Source organism: Oxyura jamaicensis, chromosome 24 (genome assembly GCF_011077185.1).
Source record: "Oxyura jamaicensis isolate SHBP4307 breed ruddy duck chromosome 24, BPBGC_Ojam_1.0, whole genome shotgun sequence".
Taxonomy (NCBI): domain Eukaryota; kingdom Metazoa; phylum Chordata; class Aves; order Anseriformes; family Anatidae; genus Oxyura; species Oxyura jamaicensis.
This window is the reverse complement of record NC_048916.1, coordinates 1,822,687-1,844,948: the sequence shown is the minus strand read 5'-3', so window position 1 is coordinate 1,844,948 and position 22,262 is coordinate 1,822,687. Positions and strand designations below refer to the sequence as shown.

Here is a 22,262-nt window from a genome sequence, read left to right as displayed (position 1 = left end):
GCATCGGTCTGGAAGTTACTTTTGGAATGAACATTCTGTTTTGAAGTGATGAAAGATTTTGGAACTGTACTTTCCTGTGTATTACGGAACCTCTGCATCCTAGTTACTCCTGTGGTTTATATTCACTAACTCTTATACGGCTAAAGTGCCTTAAGATGGAAAGGATTCATTATTAAACTGTGCAAAGAAGTTCCTTATAAAATAGCATGTCTCAATACTCCTCATGTAGTGCTGGTGTCAGTGAAGCTTTTATGCTATTAACGGTAATAGTCCGTGCTAGCAGCCAGCTCAGTAATGAAATTTAGATCTGAAAAGAGACTTAAGTGCTTTTTTTTCCCCCTAAATAAAGTGAAACAGGATTAAACTGTGGCCGCTATTCTTGCACAGTATTTTGCAGTTTTTGCAGTCTTCCAGTTGTCCAAGGAGGCAAAGTTGTCCTGGTCACTTTGTGGCCTTTGAGAGCAGGCTTTAGGACTTCCCATCTGCATGCTCTTAGACATCTCCTAGTTTTTGCAATCCATCTCCAACCCGGTTCTCTAAAAACCAGTACAGGGTTCTGCTTGCAGCCATGTGCTGTGTTCCCCACGGCCTTCTTCTTTCCTAGGTTTTTAGTGTATGTGAAAACAGAAACTTGCACCGAAGCTTTCATTTACTGGCAAGATAACAGGACATCTTGAGTCTCTGTGGTTCACATGCCCAAATAATTCAAGTGGGAAAGCAGTAATTAGTCTTGCTGTGCAAGGCAGTATGATGGCACAGATTGGAGCAAGGAGGGGCTGAGGATTAATCTCAGCCTGTGCCCACTGACGGCTGACCTTAGGCGAGTCACTTGACTTTGTGCCTCAGTTTAGCCCAGTAATAAATAGGTCCCGCCTGCGTGTGCTGTGATACGACTTAGAATCGCTCCAGAAAAAGGCACTTTAAATAGCCCCGTTGCTGTGTTTTGCTGCAAAAAGGCAGGAGGTGGCCGTGAGTGCAGCATCGAGCAGTTTGCATGAAGCTTGTCCTTGGGGCCCTTGTGCCTGGTGGAAGGCAGCTCGACCAATTTCACATGTCCGGACCCTCCTGTGAGCTGCCTTCGGGCCACTGGCGGGGTCACAGTGCTGCCCACCTCTTCTCCACGCCCTGTATTTGTCGGATAGCTCTGTGGGAAGCTGTTCTGGCTGCAGTCGTAACACACAAGCCGTAGTGCTGAAAGCTTGAGGCCTACCAATTAGCCTGTTTAAAGGCCGTGGCTCTGGGTGCAGTGCCGTTTGCTCGGGGAACGTTCCAGCCGAGTCGCTCTGAACTTTGCCTCTCCAGGGCTAGAAGAGATGATGCTAAGGGCAGCTGTGTTACACAACCGGCCTCGGGGAGCCGGGCCTGCCCCGAATCCTGGCTTTGCTGGGTGGGATCGCTGCTCCCTGCGACGAGCCGCGCTGCCTGCAGTGCCGCTTCCCCTATCTGAACGGCGCAGATGTCTGACAGCAGATTATCTGCCCGGTGACTCACCCAGGCTTGGTTTGTGGAGCATGATGATAGACTGGGGGGGGGGGGCGCGGCGGATAATCTGCTGTGTAATTAGTACAAATTCCAAGGGCAGAAAGGCTGCCCGTGAGTCACAAGTCCGTGGAATCTCCCCCTTCCTCTGTGGAAAGGCGGAGGAAGGTGCAGAAGCAGTGGAAAATGCTCCAGGCTTCAGCGTTGTTTGGGCCTTTACGGTGCTACAGCTGCTGTCAGCACATCCGAAAGCGCATGGGTTATTGTCACTGAACTTCCGAGCGTCCAAGGCTGCATGTTAGCCACCGACAGCAGGGATCTAAATATAAACTGCACCCAGGCCAGCGCTGCAGCTCCTGCATTGGTTTCCAGTTTTTGGCTGGTGCAGGATTCTCTACCACAAAAGTCAATAAAGGACGAGCCGATGAGAATGCCGCCCCTTCTAGCAAGTTAAAGTAAGCCAAAGACTGCTTTACTGAGATTTCTGCCATTTAAATTCAAAAGCAAACACAGGCTGGTATTATCAGCTCACACCAGATCTGCCTGCAGACAATAATTCTTCCTGTCTTGGACCCCTGCCCACGTGCATTATTGTAATTATCAGCAATTTAAAAAAAAATAAAGCAATAGAACTAGGATGAGCTGCTAGTCTGTAGATTTACTGCCTGCTGTGTCAGACATTCATTAGCCTTCCTGGGTGCAAGCCACCTATCTGCTGAATAAAAGCAGGAAGAGAAGCTAAGGAAAACAAAGCGTGGAACACCATCTGAAGCACAAATTGAAGGCTCTGCTCATGTTTACAAGTTATAAATCCAAATATACGGGAATTTCAAATATTCTGTTTAGAAGTTCTTGTGCATAAAATCCCTTTGCCAACTTCCCTCGGTTTTTAATCCAAGTGTTGACTTCCTGAATCCTAGCTTGCCATAAACTGTTCATTAGCAGGTGAGACTCAAGGCGATGAATATAAGGTTTAAGGGCTGTGCAGTGCTGGAGACTGAGGGGCTCAGCTCCAAATTCCAGATGGGGTCTTCTCCTCCTCCTCCCCCTCCTCCCTAGAGCTCCAGCCCAACGCTTCGCATCAGACTGCAGTGGTGAAGTTGCTGAGTGCAGCACCTCTTCTTGAGCCTTTCGTTTTGTAAAGGACTGGCCTCTGCTTATGGAAGGAGGGATCCCCATGTCTGCCCCAGAGACAGCAGAAACACGGGGATTACAAGCAGTCAGGTCCCTGCACAAAGTGTGTGCTGAGTTTCAGCCGAGGAAGGGGCAGAAAGTCATAACACACATTTAGAAGTAGTGGTCATCAAGGACTGTGCTTGCAGGAAGGAAGGCTTGTAAGGTAGCAGGACTCATTTTTGTGTCAAAGGAGCTATTAAAATTCCTCAGTGGTCTTGAGGAAGTTCAGTTTGTATTCCCTGTATCTGTGGTTATTCCGTAGGCCTGGGAAGAGCTGCAGTGCTGACACCCCTGTGTTACACTGCAGACAGAATGGGAGATGTATTCTTTTTAATGAAATCAAGAAAAGCTTTTTTTTTTTTTTTTCTTTAATTAAATAAAGGTGGGAAGTGAAATTTATCTGGATAGGGTCTGTGCTGGATTGCATGTTGGTTTGTACCTCATGTACATTATGATTTAGTAAGCAGTCTTTCTTTTGAGAAGCTTTACTTAATTAAAAATAAACAGTGCAAGTAATCTTTCAATGTACAGTCTGGCATTTCTTGTCGGCGCAGCAGCAAACAGTTGTGGAATATTTAACTCTACCGAGCAGGAAATCTGATCTGACCCCGTGGACAATGCTGCAAAGGGCTGTGCATTTTCTTACAAGGCCAGGAACGTCCCCGGCACGTATCGGTCTGTGTTCTCTGGCCGCTGTTGATGCAGTTCACACTTGGAGGTCTCCTCAGCAGCCTGGGAATCCTGGAGGCTGAAGTTTCAGTTTTAAAGCATCTGCTTGTGTTCCTGCAGAGGAAGCCTAAATGTAAAGTGAGCTCGAAACAAAGGGAGTTGTCTGTTGCATTGTCAATTGTTTGCCCTGTGCACGCTGGCAGGGAGACCAGGATTTTCCATACTGTGTATTCCTAGTGTTTCTCTGGAAGCAATATGCTACGTGAACTCTGTAGCATAAATAAGAAGTGAATCTCAGATATCCTGCTCAGCTCCTGTCCACTCTGCTTCTGCTGGAATAAAGACGCCTATTCTGGCTAATCTGATCAGATAGCGAGGTTACTCTAATGTTTAACCTCAGAGAAAATTCAGAATGTAGTTACATCTGACGTTTTGCAGATATCTGTGCTATTAGGAAAGCTCAAAAAAGAAACTCCAGCCGCCTGTATTCTGAAGCCCCCAGCAGCATGCCAGAAGGCTTTCCTGAATAGCATTTGATAGTGAGCAGAATAGCCAGCCTGCTCAATACGCTGCGTTGTGATGAGGTTTAGCAGATCCTGGAAATCTACGGCAAAGGAAAATGGCTATTTTTTAATGTTTGTTTCAGTGTGGATTGAAAGAGGCACTGCTGGGTGTTCCCATACCCTCTGTTGTTTGTGGCTGGAATTCAGAATGATATAAGAGATTAAAGGACTGCATCCGCTACGAGAGTGTTGAGATGCTCTAGTGAAGGTGCAAAATTGTTTTGCAGGTTAAAATAATTCTCTCGGGCTGCTGTTTTTCCCAGCCTCGTGGATCAGAATTGTTTCCTGGAGTTGGTCAAAGCCTTGCAGACAGCAGTGATGCTACCAAGATGGCATCCATCTATAAAACTCCTTCCTCGTGATGTTCAGCTTACGAATTTAATGCTGGAGTTTGGGCCGTGCCAGTTTTTAGTCACCTGTTGTACCTTAGAGGCACATTGTGAACCTCCAATTTAATTTAAATTACAAAAGCATTTTGCAATTAATTAGAGTTCTCTCCTAGAAGAATGAGAGGGAAGATGAGAGGGAAGGCTTTGAAAGTCTTGAAAGCAGAAAATCAAAAAGATGCACACAGCAGTCACTTTGCACACAGCGTTTCCGAGAAATTCTTAACTTACTGAGACGTGCCTGACGAGGTAACTAGAGGCTTCAGTTTTACCTTGCTCTGGCAAAGGGAAGCCGGCAAGTTCTCCAGGAGCAGCAGGATGGTTTCTTCTTCACCCCACACAGGTGCCTCTTTTGGGCCATCGCTCAGCCACGTGATGAACCAGCTCTGAAGACCGATTCGATTTAACAAGTTGTCTTTCTTTCCAGACTTGATTCTAAGTCTCGAGTTTCTCATTTGAGATAGTAGATACTTAGAGGGGTAAAAAAGGTGTGACCCTTTTTAGAATACAGAGCCTAAGCCTCTGGATGGGTAAAACCCACTTTTGAAAGCCACTGTCCCAGGATTGTAGAGGTTAGGAGTAAATGAAAGACTGGATGCTTAGGCAGAGATGCTTCCATCAGAGAAGAAGATTTAGATGTCTGAATTCCAGTGTTTCAGGACTGTAAATCAGGCCCTGCATGACAGGGTGAGGAATTTAACTGACATTAACTGGCCAGAGATTTATGTGTTTATGGAATCAAATGCTTTTCTGGTCTTGGAAAGCAAACTGGATTACAGAATTATACCAAAAGGCAGAGTGAAATTTATCATGAATCGTTCTGTAAATTCAAGTGCTAGCAAGGAAAGTGATGGTTTATGTAACAGTCGTTTCCCAAATAGCAGTCATCGCGAACGGGTATGTATTCACAGGGTAACAGCCACCGAAGGAGTGCTCACGGAGGATGTGCACCGCTGGGTGAGCTCTCCTCGTTGTGCATGGTGCCCCTCCCAGGCTGTCAGCCTGCTTATTTAAGGGATTTAGTACTCGCTCCCTCGCACCAAGAGAGGTGGCTGCTTCCATTTATGGCTGGGAAATTCCCAGGGAGAAACGTGCTTTCAGTTTCTTCATCCCTCTGCAATGTGGAATGGGTGAATTCTCTTGAAATACAGCAGCTTAGCCAAGGGCAGTTTCAGCCTTGAGCTTCCTTCTCCTTTGTGTGTTCCCCAACCCTCCTTTTGCAAAATAATGCTGGAGTGTTGGGTAACAAGCTTCAAGCCTGGTCAGCCCAAATGATTAGCTTTTATTTTTGGTATGCTGAAGGCAATTGTGGGGGCAACAGAAAAGGTCTTTGCCCCAAAAACTCTTGTAGGTGGCTTTCTTCCCTCGAGTGGCAGTGTTAAAGGGGTTTGTTGAGCTGTGCTCTGCCATTACAGGTAGAATGAGATAAAATGCTAAATGAAGTAAGTGATGTGTTTAGTGGCTGGAGTGGATTGTTAGTGGAGAAAAACTGAAGCCCATTACTCAAAAATCTTACCTTGCAGACCCTGGGGTTAAAGATTCAACCTCTGTACAAAGTTCATTAATTTACTCAACTGTGTGATTCAAGACAAGATTCTTCCATTTGATTAAAAGCGATGAAATCAAGCAGGTAATTAGTCTCGTTTGTTCAGCTGCGAATTGGGGTTTGGCATGTTCTGGTAGCTACAGCAACAGCCCTCTACTGATATGCAAACTATTTGAACGATCCAGGAGGAGGAATGATACCTTTGCCACAGTGCCGAGGTGTCAAGCCGGAGAGACAGCAAAAATAAACAGCAGCTAACAGCAGTATGTAAATACGGGGTGGGCATGATTTCAGGAGCTTGGTATGTGTTTGAACAGGGGCTCTGCTCAGGCAAGAGCGGTTGTGAGGGGATTACTTAGGGATGTTTCTGCCTCCAGATGGGACCCGCACCTCTCCTGCTTATGCACTGACCCTCTTTTGCTGCACACTTGTGACGTTTCTTCTGAAGAAGAGAACTTCCAGGCACAGGCTGTGCTAATGATGTCCAAACCATTCCTAACACGTACATTTTATTCGCTTTTGATGCCCCGTATTCTTCTTACAAGGGCTAATGCTGTGCGCATACTGGATCTTGCATTTCTTTTTTTTTTTTTTTTTTTCAGAATTCAGCTCGAATCCTGGATGCAGTTGTGGTGTTGTCATAAAGCAAAGTTTTGTTGTGGCTTGTTTCCTTTAACATGTCAAGTCTTGTGCTTTCTCTGGAAAGCGGTTGTTGGTACCAAAGCGGTGTTTGTTTGCAGAGAGATAAAAAGGCCCTCTTGCAAGTTTGCGTGCGTGTGTTTTGATAGAGTTACAAAGGATCATTCTCCACTTGCCTTTTTCTTCTGGCACAATAGGGCAGCGAGGAAGGCAGAGCAAGAGCCTGGGTTTTGCTGCATGGTGCCGGTCAGCATCTGTCAGAAACACGTGTTGGTTAAATGATTTCTGAAGGAACAAAGGCACTGTGCCCTGTTACCAAAGCCTCAGCCTATTTATCGATCCTCCTAGACGTGAAATGCCTAACTGGCTTCTCGCTGTGCTCCTGGTGCTGCTGTCTAGGTAGCATGATGTGGTGTTATTCTCCCGTTGGAGGAGTCTGTAGCTTTTATCGTGGTTACTCCGTACTCCAGGAGGTCAAAAGACAAAAGAATAACAAGTGAAGGTTTTGCCCTTTAACTTCTGCCTCTTGTACTCCCTCTAAGACCTGATGGAGAGCCGGGGAGGACCCAGAGCTTGGCCCTTTCCAAGCCTCTTAAGGAGCAAGCCAGCGAGTTACCTCTCTGTTGGAAGAGCTGGGATGTCATGCAAATTCGGATGCGTTCATTCTGTGCATTGTAACTCCTAGGCCTTTGACTTAAGAGACAGCAAGTAAAATTTGCTGGTTTTAGCAAAACTGTTGCTTGATACCAATCTTAGGGGCAGAAGGGATGCTTCTCCGCTGTCAGCACAGAGCTGAAAGGCTGCAGCCAGGAGGAGGCCTTCAGGTTCAGCTGTGCTAAACGCAGAGAAGCGAGCGGTGCTTTGAACTTGGAAGCAGCTTGTTACTGCAGCATCGATACTGGTATCTTAGATATAGTTCAATATTTTATTACTTCGTGATCTGTGCTAAAATTTGCTCTCACGAGTGTCTGTTGGCAGAAGGGGTTAGGGTAAACAGGAACCGCTTCTCCGTGAATGTTTCTCCTACAGGCGACGTGCTGTTGAATAGTCCTTAAAACTCAAGGGGTAATTTTTCTGAAGGTAAGGCATGAATCTGTGCTTTTGTACCTCGGGTTGGTCATACCCCCTGAGCACAGCCACGTGCTCAGCACTAAGCAGGCCATGATCCCGAGTGCCTTATCTGCAGGCAGCGCTTGTGTGTGAAAGGGGAGGGGGGGGAAGTGGGCTAATCACAAGGGAGTTAATTTTTTGCCAATATCCAGCAACCAGGAGCTGCACACAGGGTTATCGGGTTGAAATCATCTCTTGGTCACTTTTATACTTGCTGTGAGCATACACATGTCAGTATAAGTTGATGAGGATCTGCAGGCCATCGGGAACGAGCAGTGCCTGCAGAAATGTACGTGTTTTTGAGTGCTTGAAAGGTTACATCTGAAGGCAGGACTGGTGGCCTTGGGTGGTGCTGCCTCCAGAGGAGCAGAGGCTTAGGGGCAGTGGTGCCCTGAAGCCTGTGTCTTGCTGTTTCTCATCTGCCTTGTCTGAAGCAGCTGAAATGGATTTCACTCCCCCAAAACACTTGGAAGAGCTTTCGAGGTGGGAGTTCATGCCGTGGGTTGGTTTGTTGTTGCTCACAGGGTTTTCAGTTACACGGGGAGAGGACGTTCAACTCTGAGCACAACCTCAGCCTTTCAGAAACCCCCCACCTCTGCAATTTAATTTAAATCCCTTGTTCTTCCTTTGGTTAGCCAGCAGGATTTCAGAAAGGGAAGCTGACCTTGTTTTCATCGATCGGTCTGCAGCTTGACCCGGACGTGGGTCTGTCTTGTCGGGTTTTTGTCCTGTGCTCTCAGTCTGCTGGGGCCAGGTGGGGAGTGCATGGAATATGCATCAGAACGGGAGGCAGCAGGCTTTGAGGAGTCGGTTGCAACAGCTCCATTTCTCTGATTCAGCAGAAGTCATCTTTACTCGTATGTTTGGGCAAGAAAGCTAGGTGCTTCCATCCCAGATATTTGAAGATTTCTGGAAAAACACATGGCTTGAAAGTCTGAGCCAGCCTCCTGAAGTGGGAAGTAATTATTTTATTAGCAGTAGCAATACTGGTAGCCTCAGAGGAGTTCATGCCAAGAGTTAATGATATTAGTTATTTATCTCTCTATGCTGGGGACGGAAAGGAGCCCTTTTAAGTTCTTCAGACATCTGTTTTAGCTTTTGTGGGCACAACCTTTAAGTGTGAATTACTCTTTGCTTTTGGTAAGCTGTTGTTGCAATAATAAAAATAGAGTTTGGGAAAACAAATACATTGCTGGTGGAAACTTGGTGTGGGCCCACTGGCTTTAAGGGATATGGTTACAAAATACATTTGCAAGGCTCCACTGATGCTCTGGATTAAGTGGGAGCTCTCTGAGTAGATGCCAGAGCCTTTCTGGTTCTTTTGACTTGTTCTGCTTTCTATCAGATAAAGCAATAAGTGTTTTCTTTCTGTTTGCCTTCACAGGCACTCGCAGCCAATGCTGGGACAGGGTTTGCGGTGGCAGAGCCTCAAATTGCCATGTTCTGTGGGAAGCTAAATATGCATGTGAATATCCAGACTGGGAAATGGGAACCTGACACTTCTGGGACCAAGAGCTGCTTTGGAAGAAAGGAAGAGATTCTGCAGTACTGCCAGGAGGTGAGGATTGCTGTGTGATCCTGCGTATTCACTGCTACTGAGGAGTTGGGTTTGAATTTAGCCAGTCAATAGCAAAACAGCCCTTCAAGAGAGTATCTTATGTTTGACTAGCAATTTTCCCTGAATGGTCCTGCTGCCTTACTGCCCAGTAAGGGCAGGAGGGACGCCGCAGTGGGATTTAGGAGCTACATCTGATGTAGATCAGCTGAGGCTGCCCCAGGTCCTTGGTCTGTAAGTCAGGGAGGTACCTCTGAGCTAGTTAGAGCAGCATCTGCTCTGTGTCTGCAAAAAGGGAATCCGATGCCTATTGGAATCGGAATGTGGTTGCGTTGTTATTGGTGATGTGTTCAGAACAGCCAGAATATTAGAAAAATATTTTCATCAAAATGTTGGCAGTATTTTTAGGTTCTTCATGCTTTATTGTAAAGGCCTTAATCTCCTTTCAATGTGCTCCAGATACTGCAGCATATTGGCCTTGATAAATGTCTTTAATTATTCCTCGGAGGTAACAGGCATGTAAAATACCACAAGGAATGTTTTGTGTTTTAATGGGAAGGTGATAGAGCACACCATGTCTGGACTGGAAAACTTTCAAAACTGTTTTACAAGGCTGATGTTCACATAGCGGAAGCCTAAATATAAATCAGCGTCCAGACTTGAGAACTTGAGCAGAACGTAGGGATCATATTAATACATTATAAATGGAGCAGGCATAAGGAAACCTGAGGAGGTAGGAGCATATTAGCTTGACAAATGCTGAGACAGTCTGAAGATGTTATTAATCCTATTGGTGATTGCCCTCTTCCGGAGGGTATTGCACCAGCCAGAAGGGAACAGGTGAGGATATTCCTCCTCCGCTGCTGTCAGAGCCAAACACCTCAGTGCTGAGCTCCTGCCTCTAACCAGGCTTCCTCCTGCTGCCTGTGAAGGAGTGGTGACATGTTCTGTTGATGCTCTGTGTGACAAACAGCTGGGGGCTTTTTTTTTATGTCTTCAGCTGTTGTAAGCTTGATCCAGAAGAGAATGTGTATCCATGTGCACATTTGCACATTCTTGTTTAAACAGTCAGCCTTGCTACTGCTGGTTAGGAGCCACTTTGCACATTCTTTGTGCTTTCTGGGAGTAAGTCTACGTGGGTCTTTTTAAACAGATGTATCCAGACCTTCAGATTACAAATGTCGTGGAAGCCAATCAGCCTGTCAGCATCGACAGCTGGTGCAAGAGGGGGAAGAAGCAGTGCAAGGACCACACTCATATTGTTGTGCCCTACAAGTGCCTGGGTGAGTACACGATGTGCTTTTCGTGTGTTCCTGTGGGGGAGTAAAGGATTGCCTTCTGGCTTCTTGGGGAACAACTGAGTTTACAGAGCTGCTCTCGTATCAGGTTGCCATTTCCACATCCAACTTCCAGTCAAATGTTTTTATTTCCACAAGATGGAACTCTGCCTTTCTCCAACAGATCGACAGCTTGATAACAGCTGTGCTGGAATAATGGTGCCTGGCGTGAAAAAGAAATCCCCATTCTCTCTGCAACTGCCATAAAAACCTGAAGGCTATTGTATTTGAGTATCACAAAGACATTGGGATTTAATACTCTGATCCTATTTTTGTGGAGCTTTAATATTTTGTTGCCTTGGAGACTTAAATGCTCATAGTGTTCAGGCTTCCTGCTTTGGTCTTGGCAAGAGATCTCTATTCTATTCCAACAACTATATTTAAACTTAGCTGCTTCAAAGAGGCCCTGCTTCTTGCAGCTGTATCCCATGTCCCTACTTTGAACTGTGAAAGAATATTAGATAAATGGTGATGGGTTTCACTGTACTTTCCAGAGTCTGTCCACCCACTCGAATCAGGCAACATGTTCAGCTTGTTTACCTGGCAGCTTTTGACCTGCAGGTTGGGACTGCCACTGCTGTGCTGCATGTGTCCTTAGCAGTAAGCTTTGTCTCAGCTGGCTGAATCTCTTCTCAGTTATCCACTGGAAAAGGCTTGTTTATCAGTTTGCAAAAAGTCTCATGCAGTCTTGGAGAATCTGATGGCTGGGAGCAGTCAGTGGGAACCGGTTTCCGTAACTTGTAGATGTATCTCAGGTTAGCATGTGGTTTGTCCTGAGAGAGCACAACCAAATCTGCAGAACCGTATAGGTACTCTTCTCCTGTATGTAATACCTTCCACTAGATGATCACAAAGCACTTCACAAAAAATTTGTATGGTTACATCCTGGGAGAAAGATGCTTCTCTTTACAGATGTGGAAATTCAGGTTTGAGAAGCAGCCGAACCCAGCTGAATATACTGAGTAGTACTGCTAATGGAAATAAGGATAAAAGCAAGATCTCTGGATTTATAACAAGTCATCTCTTTTAAAAATAATCCTCCCCCAAGCCTATTCTTCAGCTGACAATTAAGCTGATTTTAGTGACACTGCCCTAAAATGTGTTAAGTATAAAACTGTTAAAGGTTTTTATTAGTGTCATTTTTCACAGTGCTCTTGACTCGCAAGGCTCAGCCTTTGTAAGTAAAGGCAAAGTAAGGCAACTTCTGTTTTTAAGATCTGAGTTGCAAGTCAGTCCATAAAATGCATTTTCATTGCCTTTATCAGTCTGCACATTGCTTGTTGTAAATGTGTGATGTGTGCTTCTGGGGTACGCATGCTTTTTTTTTAAAAAAAATATAATATTCCAACAGCATTTTTTGTTCTTGTTTCTGCTGGTGTCTTCCTTGCTACATTAACGCAGACTATCCTGGGATAGGATCTTGCTGTCCTGCCGTGTTTAACCTTCTCCTGCCTCTCAACCACCAGTGAAAGCTCTTTTGTATTTCAAAGGCGAAGGGGGGAGAGGAGAACCCATTAGCACTCTCACTGAACTGTAAAATAAAGGTAACAATAGGATGATGGGAGTAGGGCTGAGCTTGGTGAGGTGTGAAAAGACAAACTGCTGACAGTTCTGGCCAAGCTGCTAGGTGGCATGGAAACACGTCTTCTGGCTACTCTGATTTTAAAAGCGAGAGGATTGTTTTTTTATTAGTCGTGGTCATGAATGGGGAAGGTGTGTTTAATGGTTTTCCAATTATAAGCCGAATTGAGAAAACCTTCCGTGTCTCTCATGCCAGGACTCAGTGCAACTAGAAACGACTGTTTCTGTGTCTCTTGTTTATTACTCATTACTGTTTCTAATCAGTTTGAATCTTCTGACTTCAGACCCCAGAACCCCAGACTCTTGATTTTAAAGTTTTGTCCATTTTTTTTGGATCAGAAACTTTCCACCAACCTCTTGTGAGAGGGAAGGAGAAGAGATTATTAACTCGAAATTGTATCTGGCTTGCTTTCACAGAAGAAAATAGGGGAAAATAGCATTTCTCTATTATGTCTATTTTTAAATTAAACCAATTTAAAAGGGGTGATGAATGCTAGCTGATTTCATTATCTTATGATTGTCACAAGATAATCTGTCCCCAAACTCTATTTTGACTTCTGTATGTAGAGCACAGAAGTGTTCATGAGCCTTCAGTATCTTCACTAATGGGACACATTAAAATGGGTCACTCAATATATGAAATTTCTTCTAAAAAGGTAATGTTGAAGGCTGGTTGGACAAGAAATTCTGCTCTCTGGAGACTCCGGGGGGGGGAAAAAAAAGAAAGAACTTTTCTCCAATGTAATGAAGTATTCCTAAAGCTGCCAGTCAGGTGTGCCACGTATATTGCTGTGAAACACTTGGACTGAAGACCTTCTCTTAGTCTTTTTAGGTATAAAAAGTATAAAAAAGTATTTATTTATTTTAAAATTACTAGAAGCAGCATTCAAATCTGCAGAGAAGAATCTGAACTCTGAGAAAAATGAGTATTTTGCATTCTAGTGACAATGTCTATTAGGACTTCTGGAGTAAGAACAGAAAGTAATGCTTATGTAGTTCTGATACTGATTTGACATGTGCTGGTACTAAACTGAGCTGTGGTGGATATTTAACTTAAACAGCTATGAAGTCCAAGTGAAATAAAAGCTGTAGGCCAGGCTGGTTATCTTTGTTTCCCTCCTTCCTCAAAAGCAAAAGTCTGGTTTTAAGATTGTGCCAAGACTTCATCACGTTGGTGAGGTTGTGGCTATCTAAATGCTGGAATGCGGTGTATTTGCTGAGTCTTGGTTTTACTCCGTTTTTCTGGTCTGTATGGCTTTTATTTTGCAGTCCTCTGTGTTTTGGTTAGGGCTGTCCGAGCTGGGGAATGTGCTGCAGTTGATCCCGCACTAAGCCAGCTGGGAACTGTTGAAAAACAAAACAAATAAGATGAACTCGGATACCCAGATACTGAAAACATAGATAACGCTCGTGGCACATAAAAATTTCCAGGCGGTTACAGCACCAGGCAGCATGAACTGGCTTTGGTTTGATACAGCTCATTTAGAAATTGGTGATTAAGTGGTTTGAAAACTTCCGTATGCAGATGCAATGTTTTCAAAGATTTGCATGAAATTGCTTCAGTCAATCCTGCCTGTTCCTTGAACAACTACTCATTGACTTGCATCGTAAAATTCGCCTTCAGTTCAGCCTTAGGCTTTGCATAATGTTTCAGCCATTGGCCCCTTCTCTTGTTTTCATTTTGGAAACTCTGAGGCTCTGATTTTCCACTAAATTAGCATAGATAGCTGCTGTGTCCATGAAGAATATGCCTTAGGCGGACCTTAAAGGCACTAACAGCAGTGTACTTTGGGCACCTCCGATACTGGCTTTGTTTTCTGTTTGAAGCAGAACATTTGTGATGGGACAAATGGACTCTTGTTCACTGTCCTGTGGGCATTTCTTGTTTTTCAGTGGGCGAATTTGTAAGTGATGTCCTGCTGGTCCCAGAGAAGTGCCGATTCTTCCACAAGGAGCGGATGGATGTGTGTGAAAGTCATCAGCACTGGCACACAGTAGCAAAAGAGGTAACTGAGCTGCTTTGGCAATAATATTTCCTCTGGATCTGTCTATTCAGATGCTTGGAGTACTGGAGCATAACAGTGTTTATCTCTGGGGTCTCAAATTCCCATGTTGCAGTCTATGGACTGAGGCAGAGAGAAATGAAAAAAATGTTTAAAAGAACTCAAATGACTTAAAAAAGTGTTTAGCTAGCTGAGTTACTTTTCACTCCTGAAAAGCTGTCCTAAGTAGCTTGCTGAAGATCATATTTAGGATGGAGCTAGGAATTGAAATCAGGTCCCTGGAACATATCACTAACCAGTGGCTCATCCTTTTCCCCAGGGTGGAGTGCCTCTGTGGTCGTAGGATGTTTTGTGATTTTCTTGCACATTTTGCATTAATGGTGGTAGTGGTGCTGCTGGGGATTTGGTTTGGAGTGTAATGTGAGTTATGTTGTGACGATTAGTGGAGGTTTTACATAAGAGATGGATTATCTTCTTAGAATAAATCTAGCCCTTGGGTTTTTTTGATGTTTTTGTTTGTTTTATCTGACTTGTGAACATGTTGTAAATTCTCTGCACACCTAATTCAGCTGGGAGTAATAAAAACAAGATCGTGACTAAATATACATGTTTTCTGTTTTGTAGAAAGAGCAGCACAGTGTTTAATTGTGACAGTGCTAGTAAATAGACGTTACAAATGCAGCGATTACACTTGTATTTCTGTAACTTCCTGGGAGCAAAAGCCTATCATAATAAAGCTGTGCTAGAGGAATCGCTTTTTAATTGAGGATGAACTTGCTTACGTCCAGGAAATTTTAAAATTATTTGCTTTCAACATAATTGGAGAACTTTTCCAGAAATATTTGGCTCATTTTATATCCGTGCTGTAACAAAACAAAACACAAAAGAGTTCTGATGTGCATAACAAAGCCTTTCTTACTCCATTCCTTTCTGGGGGGCACCACAAAACGATGTACTTCCGTCATTCAAGAGAAGTATATAGACATAATGTCTAATCACAGTTTGCATTGGGCTTTTTCTTGAATTATCTGATTGATTTTCATCTACAGCGTGTTAAAATAATCTTGACACAAAGTGCATTTGAGCAATTACTCACTTACTGCAATGTAAATTTTAATAGATAAAGTTTAATGAAATGGCCAGCCCAGAAAAGCAAACAGCAGTTCTCTTCCTTCCAAGTGCTCTCTCCCTCGAGTTGGCACAAAACGCCTCGTTATTTTTCCAGAACTCAGGTTGACAAGTCAGCAGTTGGTAGGGCCGCGGGCTGTTGGGGTTCGTGCATAAGCACCAGGAAACACTGCAAGGCTCTGAATTTGTGACTTTTCTGGGGATTTTGCTTGTGCTCCGAGTCCCAATCCATTTGTCTTTAGCGTTCAGACTTAGGTCATGAGTTGCTATTGCTTTTTTGCTGCAAAATGTAGACCCTTGGTAGCATCCTTGGGACCTCTTGTAGGCAAACATTGGCTATATCCAAAGGAAGAGCCTAACACTGAAGTGATGCCTGTGGGCTCCTCTTCCAGGCGTGCCTGACAGAAGGGATGATCCTGCACAGTTACGGCATGCTGCTGCCCTGTGGAGTAGACCAGTTCCACGGAACAGAATATGTATGCTGTCCTCAGACAAAAGTTGTGGATGAGGCTCTGTCCAAAGAGGAGGAGGATGAAGACGAGGATGAAGACTACGATGTTTATAAAAGGTGAGGTTCTGACTGCTGGCGTGGATGTTGGCAGCTCTATGTGAAGTTGCTGTCACCAGTTTCATGCAGTGACACCCAGGTGATGAGGATTGAGATAATTTCTGTGCTTTTGAATTTCCCAAAGGAGCATCCTGAACATGAAAAAGCCTTGCAGAAGGTAGACTTTGTAATGGTCCTTTTACTGGAGCTAAACAGCCCCCTCCTTCCATCCTTAGTCAAAAGGACTGATTGCTACAATCGTTTTTTAACCCCAAACATTTTAGGCTTTCACTTACTGAAAAGGAACTGTTAAAAAAACATATTAGGAACCACCACTAAGCCAGAGGCACGGAGTAGCTCTGCCTGTAAGAGCAGGCATGTCTGTAACAGGAGAAGTCCCATTGCTGCGGCTGGTGGGCTGATCGGCAATTGGTACATTTATTTTCCCATCTCTTGTGTTTCTAAAGCAGATGAAAAGAGAATCATTATTCTCTTACATCAAAGCTTGGCTACAAAGTGGTTAGCATTAGCTTAACCCCCCTAATTTAACTATATCCCTTCAGTGAGTTCCCTACAGAGGCAGGTGTAGAAGATTTCACTGGAACAGCTGTGGAGGAAGATGAAGATGAAGAAGATGAAGGGGAGGAAGAAGAGGACGTGGTGGAGGATCGTGATTACTATTATGATAGCTACAAAGTAGATGACTACACTGAAGAGACCACTACAGAGCCTAGCAGTGACAAGGCTGCTTCTGAAAAAGAAGTTAGCAGCGATATGAAATGTAAGTCACGTTCTAGCCTACAGGCCTCTCAGTTCCTTGTATTCTTCTTGTTTGCTGCCAGTTGGCGATAGGTTTCTGATGAAGTCAATAAATGCCACTTGGAAGTTTTATTTGCCAGATAAGTTAGCAAACAGAGGAAAGCTGATGATGCTTATGTTTCAAGTGTTGAAATTAACTCTCTAGAGCATGGGCCATATGTTTCTAGATAAACAGCAGTTCTGCTGGCAGAAAGCCCAGTGTTTGGCACATTGAACAGGCACCTCCATGAAGGTGCAGCGTTGAGTCAGAAAGTAATATCTGCATCTGCTAATTTTGGAAAATCTTAAGGAGGCATTCAGGGTACAGTATGAATCCCTAGTTTTGGGTGATTGCCTTGAATTCGGGGTTTTGTACCCAGATTACAAAAAGGAAGCTTAAAGCTTGGGGGCATATTCTGCAGAAGTGGCGTTAAAGGTGCCCTCTGGCCATTTGAGGTTGAGGTGCTCCCCTTTTAGTCTCCATGTTAAGCAATAGCAGCCTTTGCGTAAACCGTTCTCTCTCTTGAAAGAAAGAATATTAGCACAATTGCCCCACTTTTATTATATAAGTATTTCCAGTAGCTTTTGTTAAGCAGCAGGTGCCATTGCAGAGGGCATCTGCTGATTGTGTGGTGCTTCAGTGTTACAGTGCCCTATCCTTTGCATGTAGAAGCGTCTGCAGAGGAAGGAGGAGGGGGAGAGGGAATGAAATTCAATTAGCTACAGATCACTGAATCGTTGCCAGCAGTTCTTGCATCTTGCTGGTAAACCGCCAGCATGCTGCAGATAATTTCACTTGCTGAAACACGGCTTAGATCATATATGTACAGGACTGTTACAAATCTGCAGATGTCAAAACAGACTTGGAACCAGTTGAATGGGGTGTCTGTTTTGGGGGTACGCAGTCTGTTTTCTCAAAGTGCTGTGAACAGTTGCTAACTTACACAGTGTATCTGTTCTCTTGCCTCAAATTATCCCAGTGGCTCATATTGCCTGCTTATTGTAAAGCAGTCCACATGCCATGGCTACCTGGAGTTTTGGTATTTAGTGTGTAGATGTTTCAAAACTTGAAAACCTAACGGCTCTGATTGTCATGGTGATCGTGTTCCTTGTGCTTAGCCTGCCTTTTCACTTGCTTTTATACCTCACCTGTAAGATGTGAAGCATCTATCCAGGCAAAGTGCAGTGGAACAGGCCATCACTGAATGCTTTAAGCAGCCCTAATGGGTTTTCTTTCCATCGTGCTGGTTTTATACAGTGGAGGCTCTACCACTGGGACACTCAAGACATAACTCTAGCATATCCTTGCTGTTTCTGCCACTAGCTAATGTGAAATCACTCTTGCAGATGAAAGCTCCATGTTGAGACAACGGCTGCTGCACGTTTGCCTCAAAGCCGGACGTGCAGGCCCTTCCCTGAATAGTGCTGGCGACCCTTGTGATGGACACTTGTAAAATGTTAAAAGTCCCCCCAAAACTGACAAAAGCCCTTTGATGAAGGGCTGATGAGGTAGTAATGCTGAGGCTGGCACAGGTGCCCAGAGGAAGGTGTGAACTAGAGCTACCACTGCTTTGTAAGTCGCTTGGCGAGGCCTGTGCTCCTCACTAGCTCATGTTCTAACCCGTCTCCACACAGCTGTCTGCTCCCAGGAGGCGATGACAGGGCCGTGCCGGGCTGTGATGCCTCGTTGGTACTTCGACCCTAACAAGAGAAAGTGCATTCGCTTTATATATGGAGGCTGCGGAGGCAACAGGAACAATTTTGAGTCAGAGGAGTATTGTATGGCTGTGTGTAAAAAGATGAGTAAGTCCTGCCTCCCACTGGCCCTTTTGCAGCTAGCCACTGTCTGTCTGGCGTTTGGTGTCTCCTCCTCCTTGCTTGGGTCAAGAGAGGATACATGTGTAGCCCATCCTTTTGGTTCTGGTGTCTGTCCTTTTGCAGCAGTCTCCTCTTGTCTCTGCTTCTCGAGGTCTTTAGGTTTGACTGGGGAAGGTGGCTCTGGATGTATTCTTTCTGTGCTCACGGTTGGTTTGCAGCTCTTACTGAGGGCTTAGTTATCTTCTGGATTTATTGCAGGGACTGGGGGCTGTCTCTACCCTCTTGTTAAGAAAACATGTAGCTTACCTCTTTGAGTAACTGGCTTTTTTTTCCCCTAAATATGTGGAAGAAAGCACTTGCTTTCCTCAGTTATATTACTGTGCATGTGTTTGACTAGTCAGTCCTGAAAAGCAAGCTGCTACTCGCCATTCTCCTGGTAGTAGGCGTTCTCTTGCTATTATATTTTGGGAAAACATCAGTGAAGTAGTATAGAATTCAGGTTCCCACTTTCAGTTCAGTTTGAAATATGAATCGTGACTCAATCCCTGCATTTTTGAGAGCTTGAGGTTTTTGGCACCAATTTCAACTGGCTTTTATGTCAGATGATAAAACTACCAAAAACATTTTAACCTCCTTATTAATCTTATTGTTGAACTCCAGCACTTCCACTTCAGCTACCATTAAAGCCTTTTGAAAGGCTTTTTGTGTTATCTGGGGCTTGGCAGTCTGACTATACAGCCATAATCCTGTTTACAAAATGGGCTTCATGCAAGTGCTTTAGATTGGGCTGATCTAACTGAAGTGATGAAATAAAAGATGCGGATGTCAGGAGCTTTTTGTACAAAAGTTTGTCCTGTTACAGAGGGATTTGGGGCTGGAAAGAGTTCTCTGTGTCAAAGCCTGGTTCAGAACTGCCATGAGTAGGCCCAGAGTACAGTGCTGGTCTGTCATTGTCCTTGCGCACAACAATAATGCCTATGTTGTATGTCGCCAGTATTTCATGCGGTAATTCTTTCCCCTTTTCCACTCCTCCTTCCCTAGTTAGGACAGAGGATTGTGGATGCCAGGGCATGCTAAACTTTTAGCCTTCATTCATGCTAAAGCGCAAAGAATTTTTTTTCTCTGAAGCATGCTGCCTTTCAATGATGTGTTGGAGATTTTATCTACCCAAATTAATAAAATGTTTGAAGGGTTGCCTTAATTTTCCCTTTCTGCCCTCTGTCTGTTAAAGGGCATTAACAGAGTGCATCCTGTTTGCCACAGATCCTATGAGAAAGAGCTCTGTGATGTGTAGTGTCTAAAATTGTAGCACAGAACCTTGGTTCAGCTTTTCTCGAACTGCAGTGTGTAGAGTACAGACCTCCTGTTGTGGATTTCGCAGGAGCTTGTAACTGTCAGTTCTAAAATTTTATTTCTCCCATTGTTGGATTTGAATGTCTTAAAGATACAAGCCGTCCAGATTATTGGACAAGTCAATTTGTCTCACTGAGCCTCCTTCTGTTGCTGTCTTGTCTAATATCATTGCCTGTTAGTTCTGTACGGTGCATCTGGTAGAGAAGGTAGGTTTGAAGTGTAAAATATTGGGTAGTGTTTTGTGCAGATTTATTGTCAAGCTCCTTAATCACATTAATGATGTCTGGAGCCAGCTTGTCAGTGAACAGCTAATGCACAAAATGTCATTTAAACTATCCAAAGCCAATGTGAAAGGGAAGAGGAAAAAAAAAATAAAAGTTCTTTATTCTGTAATCCAAGTCATTCTGTTGCTGGAGCTGAATAATGCTCATCTCAGAACTAATGAGAAGACTGAACAGGTGCTGGTTGCCGCAGTGCATTACTGTGTGTTTGGGATGATGTAACTAACTGGTGTTGTGCAGTGAATTGGCAGCTTAGAGATACAAAAATGGACTCCGGGTAGGTGGTGGTTCAGTAAGCTCAGCCTGCCAGATTGTTAATGCTGCAGGCATGGAGATTCCTCTCCCTACCTGTCTCTTACAATCCAGGACCACAGATTTCTGAACCCCCACTTATCCATACCTTCTCTTTGCAGTGCCAACTGACGATGTGGATGTGTACTTTGAAACCCCTGCTGATGACAACGAACATGCCCGCTTCCAGAAGGCAAAGGAGCAGCTAGAGGTCAGACACCACAACCGCATGGACCGGGTGAGCATCTAGCTTTAGCCTTTTCTTTATGCCCTGCATAGTTGCAGTCCCTTGTTCTTGTGAACTCATTGGCAGTGAAATGACTTTTCAGTCACCAGCTTCTGTGAGTTCCTTACAATGTGACCACACTGTGGCAGTTAGATTTTCACTTCTCCAAAAATCTGATGTAAATTTGTGTCGTGTTGATATGTTCTGTCCTTGTCTTGCTCAGGTGAAGAAGGAATGGGAGGAAGCTGAACACCAAGCCGTAAATCTCCCCAAGGCAGAAAGACAGACTCTCATTCAGGTAGGAATTGAAGGACCTAAAGAAAAAGCTGCTGGTGCTTGGCCTTCATCTTGTCAATAAACTAAATGAGTGATGCTAATATTTTAAGCTAAAAGATGACTGAAATGGACGAGTATCTTTCCTCTTCTGTCAGCAGTTGCCTTTTAGAGGAGATTTGATTGAATTGTGTGTTTTGTTCTTAAAGCTGGAGATGATCTGATACTGTGCCAGGTCCTTTACCAAGCCAAGTAGTAGGAAGCTATCTCATCCCCTGAGCCTAGTGACAGCAGAGCCAAACTGTAACTTCAGACCTTTGGCCTGCATTGCACTAACCAGTGGCCTCCCAGCCCAGTTCAGATTGGCCCTGACTCTCTGGACACACATTTCCTGTTTGGGCAGACTTAGTGAAAACCACTTAGACAGCAGATAAAGCTGGTTTGCTGCCAAAATGCCAATCTTCTGCCTTATGATTAGAGTTCAGTTAGACTAGGAAGTTAATCGGGGATATGCTTTGTATGGGACTGTTAGAGGCAGTGACAAACAGGTGAAGTTCCCTCAAACCAGCATACAGCTAAGTGATTGACTCCAGTTCATAAGCCCACTTCGGATTTTATCCTGGAACACAGTTTTCTCTCTATGTTATTTAGCATAAGCTACCTTTTGAAATCTGTACAAGTCAAAACGAGTTTTCCATTGTCTCAGATGAAATACAGCAGCACTTAATGGACTCTTGTAGTTTGTTTGGAGATACTCATTATGACCTTCCTAATAGCATATGTAGAGATTTGATCTGAAGGCATGCTGATGAAAAGACCCATATGCGACATGAGTTCTGCAAATTCAGAGTAATGGCTGTAGGGTGAAGAGATCTATCTTGTTCCTGTTTTACAAAGTTGAGGGAAAGAGTTAATACTATGGCATTCATTCAGCACAGTCTGGGTCTCCCATCTCAAAAATGATCTTTATCTGCAAGGCCATATGCCTTCTTCAGATCTTTGAAATGGATTGTGAAGGAAAATTGGAAGGTAAATTGTCCTTATTTAATTTGCAAAAATGAAATCTGCATCAACATCTGTTAGCTCCCCTCTCTCTTACTCTAAACGTCTAGGACATACAGCGTGACAGACTCCTTTTATTCTAAGGAGGTACATGAGTGAGAGATACTGACGCACACAGTGTTTCATACAGACTCTGTTCCCTGTTCCAGCACTTCCAGGCAATGGTTAAATCTCTGGAGAAAGAGGCAGCAAGTGAGAAGCAGCAGCTTGTGGAGACTCACCTGGCTCGTGTGGAAGCCATGCTGAATGATCGACGTCGGATTGCTCTGGAGAACTACCTGGCTGCCCTGCAGGCTGACCCACCACGGGTGAGTTCCTTTGCAGCAGTGTTTTACAATGGGGTAGTGCTGGGAATGGCTTGGTGAGAAAACTGACTGTGGCCTGCTGGGGCAGAAGCTGGGAATAGGTTCCCAGTAAAGTTTTTTTTTTTTTTTTTTTTTT

The 22,262-nt window shown here is 44.3% G+C and overlaps 1 protein-coding gene across 5 annotated transcripts in view; it reads left to right on the top strand.

The window, feature by feature from the left end:
• APLP2 (amyloid beta precursor like protein 2) overlaps window positions 1–22,262 on the top strand; it is a 47,978-nt gene that overhangs the window by 14,513 nt on the left and 11,203 nt on the right. For 4 of the 5 annotated variants that reach the window (XM_035345929.1, XM_035345927.1, XM_035345926.1 and 1 more), the window contains 9 exons: window positions 8,953–9,126; window positions 10,277–10,406; window positions 13,935–14,047; window positions 15,565–15,740; window positions 16,283–16,500; window positions 18,153–18,320; window positions 20,383–20,498; window positions 20,710–20,784; window positions 21,971–22,129. In XM_035345929.1, the coding sequence (XP_035201820.1) occupies window positions 8,953–9,126; window positions 10,277–10,406; window positions 13,935–14,047; window positions 15,565–15,740; window positions 16,283–16,500; window positions 18,153–18,320; window positions 20,383–20,498; window positions 20,710–20,784; window positions 21,971–22,129 (1,329 nt within the window). Of the gene's footprint in view, window positions 1–8,952; window positions 9,127–10,276; window positions 10,407–13,934; window positions 14,048–15,564; window positions 15,741–16,282; window positions 16,501–18,152; window positions 18,321–20,382; window positions 20,499–20,709; window positions 20,785–21,970; window positions 22,130–22,262 lie in introns of those variants that run through there. The other variant, XM_035345930.1, reaches the window with a different exon arrangement.